The sequence below is a fragment of the Pelodiscus sinensis genome, chromosome 6 (genome assembly GCF_049634645.1).
Source record: "Pelodiscus sinensis isolate JC-2024 chromosome 6, ASM4963464v1, whole genome shotgun sequence".
NCBI lineage: Eukaryota > Metazoa > Chordata > Testudines > Trionychidae > Pelodiscus > Pelodiscus sinensis.
Window position 1 is genome coordinate 80265663 of NC_134716.1, and position 8138 is coordinate 80273800.

An 8138-nucleotide genomic window follows, 5' to 3' on the forward strand; every position below is an offset into this window, starting at 1 on the left:
CGGGGACTGCAGAAACACTCATAACAGAAATTGGGGGTAATAGAGTGAGCTCTTCTGTAGGATAAGGGGGAAAGGAGTGCTGATGCCATTAGATCAGCCATTAAGCCGGGAGGAAATGAGCCTTTTCTCACTCCTTCCACACTTACTGCAGTTGAGCCTTTCCCTCCAGCCATTGATTTCTTTCCTATTGGAAGACAGCAACAATCAGGAGCATTTCTTTTGCTTTTTCTGCTCCTTATACTGCCTCTAATGATGAGCTAAGCCCACCCTTATTCGGACAAGCAGTCCTCATTCATGTGATTGCTCTGGTCATTAACAATTGCAGAATCAGGTCCCTAGTTAGAAATGTCATGGAGAGATGAAACCCATTAAAAGAGGAGAAACTCTTGGGGTCCCAAGGCTAACCTAACACTAAAATGTCTTTTTAAAAAAGAACAAGCCTAGTCTATTCTTCCTTATGACGCTTATTTCTAAAATGTGATAACTAGCCCAAAATTCATTCCAGCTGCACTTCAAAACGACATAGGTATAACTAGGATTTAAAATAAAGAAATGTCATTTAATGACTGATTATTGAAATATAATGTCTTAGAAGAGAATGTTGTCTGAACTCAGCCATTTAGTTAGGGTTTTTAAAAAGGCACAAAATGAAAAGAACTTTAAATTGATTATTCACAGCATTCTAATAAACATATAAAGAAACTGGAGCAGTAGTGGCTCTACATAAGTAACAGCCTTTGTGACAAAGCTGCACTGGTAATGTGCCACTGCAGACATTCTTAACATTACTCCATAACATAACTAGCTGCAGTAAAAGAAAAGAAAAAGAAAGAAATGGTTTGCAGCTATCCTATATCTCAGGCAGGGTGATACAATGTAACATATGTTTTAAAATGATAAAGACTTCCAAGCATAGGATTCAGATTCCAGAAACAGAAAAAATATTGATAGCTGCCCAAACAAAAGCTAAATCCTGTAAATAGTTGAATAACTGCAGCATTCTTCGTGTAGAAGTAAAAATAAATAAATAAATAAATAAAAATCCAACTGAAACCATCCCCCCCTGTGGTTCAGCTGGTCAACACTCTGACACACAAAGCCTGGTGCTCTTCCTTCAAACCTAAGAATTAATCAGCATTATGTAAGAGAGGTTTTTTTATAACACTCTAAAAATACATTGTGAATTCCTTTCCAGTTTTGGACTAAGAGGCTTTAAAGTCCCCCCTCCCTTTAAACAAAAACAATGGATCTTCCTTTTTTATATTAGGATCTTAATTTGTCTCAGTATATGTGTTTCAAATCTCATTAATTACAGTAGTGTCCTCATGACATGCAATGCTGTTGCAATGAACAATGTTTGTACCCAAAATGATTTGAGCAAGAGCACAGGTATATTTTATGTACATTTGTAAATACTTTTTAAAGAAGACTAATGACAAAAAACTTCATAAGAGTGTTTGGATGTTTTCATGTTAATTTATCTGTTTACTAAACAAACTTTTGTATCCATTTAAGAAGAATGTTTTGTTTGCATTGTATTGATAACCTGTAAGACAAAATGATAACATTCTTGTGAGGCAATTGTGGTGTTAACTTGGCAAATTTCAAACTCCTACAAGTATTTGGATTCTTTTCATACACCATAATTAAGTATAAATACCTTTCACTAAAGGATCTCAAAGTACAGTTCTGAACGTACCTTCTGAATTTTGTAATTAGACATAGGAGGAGAGGGTCCAGAAGAATGACCCTTACAATTTTGGGGGACCAATAACAAAAAAGTTATTGGTGCCCTACTTATTTTACTTATTCTTAGTTGTTCATTGTCACCCTTTCATAGTTCAGCCTACTTCAATGGATATCTTCAACTACATTAAATGCCAAATTTCTATCTCTGAAAGGCTGAGATATTTGCACAGTGCCTGGGATGTAAAATGGGAAAGGTGGGGAATCAGCTTTCTCAACTGAGGAAATCTGGCTATGGAACCAACTTCCTAAGGAAATTAGGTGGTTCCACAGTCTAATCATCCTTAAAAAAATACTAACATCTTTTTTCTTTGTAAAAGCCTTTCTACCATTGCAAGAGTAACACTGACAGTGACACCTTTCTGTCCAACCACCACCATCCCAAAACAAAATCTCCAAACTAGACGCAGACATCATCCTACCAATTGACAGACACCTTAATGTACCCCAAAACTTTCCCCCCTTTGGATATAGAGAAAAGTCAAACATTCCATAAAGTTTGGTAGAAACATGATTATTGTTATCTGTTTCACATGAAAGGCATTCAAGGTATCCTACCCAGTATTTTTAAGCAGCGAGTCTCAGAGCACAAAAATGAGTGTAGACATGTGAAGTCCAGGAATAGGGAAGGGCTTCAGAAGCCAAGCTCCAGCCCATAACACACCTGCAGAGCTGTTTTTAGCATCATGGAGGAATCCTGAGTCTGTAGACCTGTGCTCTGAAAATCACTGCCACAGGTTTTAAAATGTGTAGATATACTATGGTGTTGAGTGGCACTATAAAACCATAAGGGGCTGGTCTACACCGAGAACTTACATCAGCTTAGCTATATCTCTCAGGACTGTGAAGAATGCACTCCCGTGCTGATGTCATAGTTATGCCGACCTAATTCCTGGTGTAGGCAGTGCTCGAACAGAAGAATTATTTTGTTAACATAACTACCATTTCTCAGGGAGCTGGATTATTTAGAGAACCCCTCCTGTTGGATTAGATAGTGTATAGACCGAAGTACTCTGCCGTGCTGCTGCCGTGGTTTAAGCATAAACTTACCACTTGGTAAATAGTGAATATTTGGATTGGTCACACATAATTGCTTTAGAACAATAATTCAAATAGGACAATCAGAGATTTACAGGAGAACAATACTTGGGATTATTTTTTCTTGTCTATGTTAGCCCTTATGTTCTTTCTGTCTTTTCTCCTTGCCTGTTTTCTGCTTATGCCACCTGTATTCATGGTGATAGAGCACATTTAAATATTATTCAGTATGAATAAGGGAGCATAATAAAGTCCCTTTGTTTCTCACTCTTCACTTATATATTGAAGTTGAGAATGGTGTGCATCTGCATCATTGTCTTGTAAGATCAGGACCTATACTTGTAAAGTGCCAGGCACTACCACTCAATAATAGCTACCACAATTAAATTAAATTAAATGTAACATCCCTGTAGGGGAGAAATACTCAAAGAAACTCACTATAGTAATATTTACCTTCAAAAAGGGGAGCTACTCAAAAACAAGATTTGGTAAATGGAAATTAAAAGAAGCAATCACAAGAGTGAAATGCCTGCAAGCTGCAGGGAAACTAACCTCCCCCCCACCACCATAATAGAAGCTAAAACTATATGTACATATTTTCCATATAAAAATAAGATGGCCAAAAAAATTGACCATGTCTAAACAACAAAGAAAAGAGGCAATTACAGGCAAAAGACACCTTTAAAAACTGGAAATCAAATCTTAGTGAGGAAAATAGAAAGGAGCATGAACCCTGGAAAAGTTGAGACATCAGTGTTCAAAGTAAGCTGTAATGGGAAAAAAAGAAGGTTCTTTCAAAGTTTAGTTAAAAAATAGAAAGCAAAAGGTAGGAATAAATATTCAATATTCAGAGTGGTGAGAAATAAATAGTGAGTTCTCTAAAGAATCTGTATTGGGATCTTTAATATCAGCATATTTATAAATGATCCGGCAACAGGGGCATATAGAGTGAGGTGGTAAAGTTTGCAGATGGTACAAAATTACTCAAAATAGTTAAGTCCAAAACAGACTGTGAAGAATTATAAAGGGACCTCACAAACTGGGTGAAAGACCAAGAAAATGGCAGATCAAATGCAAAGTAGTACACATTGGAAAACATAATCCCAACTATTCATGCAAAATGAGAGGGTCTAAATTAGCAGTTACCACCCAAGAAATATATTTTAGAGTCACTATGGATAGTTCTCAGAACACATATGCTCAATATGCAGCACCAGTCAAAAAAGCTAACAATGCTAAGAACAGAAGAATTAGAAAAGAGCTGGATAATAAGAGAAAATATCATAATGACACTATATAAATGTATGCTATGCCCAAACGTTGGGCCCACCTGGTTGTCCCATATTAAAAAAAATCAAACATGTATGAGAGTGGGGAAAAGGACAGATAAGGACAGATAAGAGCAACAAAAATTATTAGGGGTATGGAACAGCGTTCATAGGATGAGATTAAAAAGACTGGGACTGTTCAGCTTGGAAAAGATACAATGGGAGTGGGAAGGATACAATATGCGACTATAAAATCACGAATGGTGTGGAGATAGTTAATAAGTGTTATTTACCCCTTTACATAACCAAGAACTAGGGGGCACTCAATGAAATTAATAGGCAGCAGGATTAAATTGAACAGCAGGAAGTACTTCTTCTCATAACACACAGTCTATCTGTGGAACTTGTTGCCAGCAGGAGTTTTGGAAGAATTGGTACAGTGGAGGTGCTGAGAGTCACTGACTCAAACAGTAAATCCTGCATATCATAGAAACCAAGCCAAGGGGTGCATTAGCACCCCAACTTCTAGCCATGGTTGCCAGGGGTGTTGTGAAGAACAAAAATATAACTGGGTTAAAAAAAGAATTAAGTTCATGGAGGATAAATCTATCAATGGCTATTAACCATGAAGGTCAAAAACACAACCTACCCCACATTCTGGGTGCTCCTAAACCTCTGGCTGTTAGTGGCTGGACTGAATGAAAGGGGATGGATCATTTGATAAATTGCCCTGTTCTGTTCAATTCCTGTAAAGCATCTGGCAACAACCACAGTGAAACCCGGTATGACTGCTTGTGTTATTAATCACAATGGGGCCCCGATTCTGACTGAAAATTCTGGGTCTACCATAAGACAATAATAATAATAATAATCACATTTTCCTTTTAAAATGATGTCACTGCTATACTTTAAAAAGTACATAATATCTCTTAATATTATTTATATGGGGGATTACCAAAACTGTTCTAAATCCTTCAGTTTTGGTTCACAAGAAATTGTGTGTTGAGACTCTTTTCTTTGTATAATTGGAAGAGGGGGGTTACAGTTGCTGCTGCTCTCCACAGGCAGACCAGGGCTAGACTGTTGTTCATATCTATCAAACACCCTCCATTAGGTAATACAGTATTGCCATATAGTATTGCCAACGCCAAATATGAAAAATCATGAACCAGATCCCAGAAGAAGACTATCCAGAGTTGTAATAGTAAAGTGCTTAAAAAAAAGTTTTGGAAGAGGTAGGGGTCTGAGGCTGGTCATGCTGGTGGCAGAGCAGTGGGTGGGGGGAAGTAAGGGGGTGTGTGAGGCTGGTTGTGCTAGTCACTGAGAAGTGTGGGAGGAAGGGAGGCTGAGCCAGCCTGTGCTGGGGGCTGGCAGGAAAGGTGTGTGTGTGTGTGTGGGGGGGGTGGCTGTACAGTGAGGGGGGCTGAGCAACAGGGGGCCTCATCTGGGGGAGCTGAGCAGCAGAGGGTCTGCACTGTGTGTGTGTGGAGCTGAGCAGTAGAAGGGCTGAGACTGGCTGTGGTGGGGGCTGAGCAGTGGGGGCTGATCTGGGGGAGCTGAGCAGCAGGGGAGCAGGACTGAGGCTAGCCTGGGGGGCTGCACTATGTGTAGGGGGCTGAACAATGGAGGGGACTGAGACTGGCTGTGGTGAGGGCTGATCAGTAGGGATCTGATCTGGGGGAGCTGAGCATCAGAGGGGCTGAAGCTAGCTGGCGGGGCTATGCTGTGGGGGGGGGGGACTGAGCAATGGGGGGGCTGAGACTGGCTGTAGTGGAGCCTGAGAAGTGGGGGGGCTGATCTGGGGGAGCTGGGTAGTGGGAGGAGTGAGGCTAGCCTGGGGGGGGAGGCTGCACTGCGTGTGTGGGAGCTAAGCATTGTGGGGGCTGAGACTGGCTGTAGTGGGGCTGAGCAGTGAGGGCTCATCTGGGGGGAGCTGAGCAGCATGGGGGGCGAGGCTAGCTGGGGGGCTGAGCAGTGGGGGGGGCGCTGAGACAGGCTGTGGGGGGAGCCGAGCAGCGGGGGGGGGGCGAGGCTAGCTGGGGGCGCGCTGTGTGCGGGGGGGGGTCTGAGACTGGCTCTGCTGGGGCTGGATGTGGGGGAGGTTGAGTCTGGCTCGGGGCCTCACTCCCCCGCTGAGCATCAGGGCCGGGGTGCGGCGCGGTCTGTGGGTGGACGAAGGGACGGGGCAGCCCGGGCTGCCGCCGGCTGATCACATGCCGGGGGCAGAGCGGCCTGAAGCGGCCCGTGCCGCGGGCTGGGCGAGAAGGGGCCCGAAGCTGCCGGGTGCCGCTGGCTGCGGAGTCCAGTCCGCACTTTCCCTCTCTCCCCAGCGTTCTCCCTCTCCGGCAGCGGCGGCGGGGGGGTGCCGAGCGCACAGAACAGCCAGTTGTTTAAAATCCTTCTAGAACCGTTTCAAATTCCCCCTTGCGCCGGGGAAGGGAGAGCGCGAGAGGGGAGGGGGAGGAGGAGCCGAGGGGTGGGGGAAGCGGGGAGGAGGAGAGAGCAGCCTGTCCTGGTGTCTGCCTGTCAGTCACTGTGTGGAAGGCGTGCCGGAACGTGCAGCGGGCCAATGGGGTGTGTGTGTGGCAGCGTCTCCATGGTGACGGGGCTGTTCCCGGGGAGGCTGTGATGGGTTGACAGGTGCGTGACAGTCGGAGCTCTCTGCAGGCATGTACGGCAAAGGCAAGAGCAACAGCAGCGTCCCGTCCGACAGCCAGGCCAGGGAGAAGTGAGTACAGCCCGCCGGACCGCACAGCCGGACTGGGCGGGGGGCGCACACACCCGCACAGACCCTGCCCAAAGTAACTTTCCTGCTCGCCGGAGAGGGGCCGCGCGCGCTGTCGGAGCCGGCGGGAGCCGGAGTGGGGCGCCAGGGTTGGGGTGCGCGGGACCCGAGGGTTAGCAGTTGGGTGCACCACCCCCTCGGGGGCAGCGGGGCCGGGGCGTATGTGAGCCGCGGGTGGCGGAGACAGGAGTGTCCGAGTTGCCCGCGCTTGGCGGGGCGGTGGGACAGGAAGCTCCTGAACCCCCTCGCCCGTGGCGGGGTGAAAGGCAGGTGCTGGCTGAGCCCCGCGCATTGTGGGGCGGGGGTGCAGCGCGGACGAAGGCTGAGCCCCTGGCTTTGGAGGGGCAGGGTGAAGGGCAGGGAGGGGCAGGCCGGGGCAGGTCCCCCCCTCCCGTGCCCCGAGGGGGTCTGTGCCGGTGCGAAGAGTTGGACTAACTTTGGTAACAAAGAGCCTAGCCTGTGCTGCCGGGGGCTGAGCCGCTGTGGGGCTCCCGCGGGGGCAGGAGAGGTAGAAACCGAAGAGCCCTGTGCTGCCTGTAACTCGCAGCTCTCAACTTTTTATCAGGACCTAATGTCTCCCCCGTCCTTTCTAGTCAGAGCCCTGATCCCGTCTCCCAGCCACATCCCTCCCTAGCATAAGAGCAGGACAGAGAGTCAGTGTGTGGAGAGGAAGAGCGTGTGTGTGTGTATGTGTGTGTGTGCGCGCGCTCATTGTTCTTTAGAAGTGAAACTGGGATTGTTTTGGGTGGGGAAAAAGGATTAATGGAGATGTTGCGGTTTCAGGAGAAGGAGGAAAAGGAGGTTGTGTTGAAGGAATAGAGATAGTAGGAGGGCCTGTTGGTTTGAGGAAGAAAGGGACATGTTTAAAAGGTTTTGGTGGGGGCTTTTGCATAGTTCTGGATACCTGGTGGGATGGTGCCATCAGTGCAGCTAGTGACAATTTAGATGGAGAAGGAAGGATCTCTTGTTCTATGCAATGAGGCATCTCTTTCCCTGTGTTCCCAAAATACATGTTAAAGGGCACCAAGAACTTAAATTGACTAATATTAAATTTTTTGAGATGCGCCTTTAAATATCATATCTTGATCTTTTAAAAAAACATTCTTTAAAATAAATGGTACAGCTATGCTTCTGTTCACTTGTTTATGTTTACAAATATCTTTTCAGAGAGGAAGAAACTAAGTGTACAGGGGAAACAGTGAAACTAACTATTTATAGCATAACCAAATGCACAAAATAAATAAACTGGAAAAATATGGAGAAATAAAGTGATTTGGGTAGCCTCCTTCAGTAATGGTATT

The 8138-nt window shown here is 45.4% G+C and overlaps 1 protein-coding gene across 4 annotated transcripts in view; it reads left to right on the forward strand.

Annotated features, from left to right (window-relative positions):
- The first annotated feature begins 5971 nt into the window (after nucleotides 1-5971).
- SSBP2 (single stranded DNA binding protein 2) overlaps nucleotides 5972-8138 on the forward strand; it is a 315521-nt gene continuing 313354 nt past the window's right edge. Inside the window, exon 1 of one of the 4 annotated variants that reach the window (XM_075932202.1) lies at nucleotides 5972-6780. Coding sequence is in view for 1 of the 4 variants with exons in the window: in XM_006124333.4 (XP_006124395.1) it covers nucleotides 6722-6780 (59 nt within the window). In the remaining 3 variants the exon portion in view is untranslated. The remainder of the gene's footprint in view (nucleotides 6781-8138) is intronic. The other 3 variants (XM_075932203.1, XM_006124333.4, XM_075932205.1) reach the window with 3 other exon arrangements.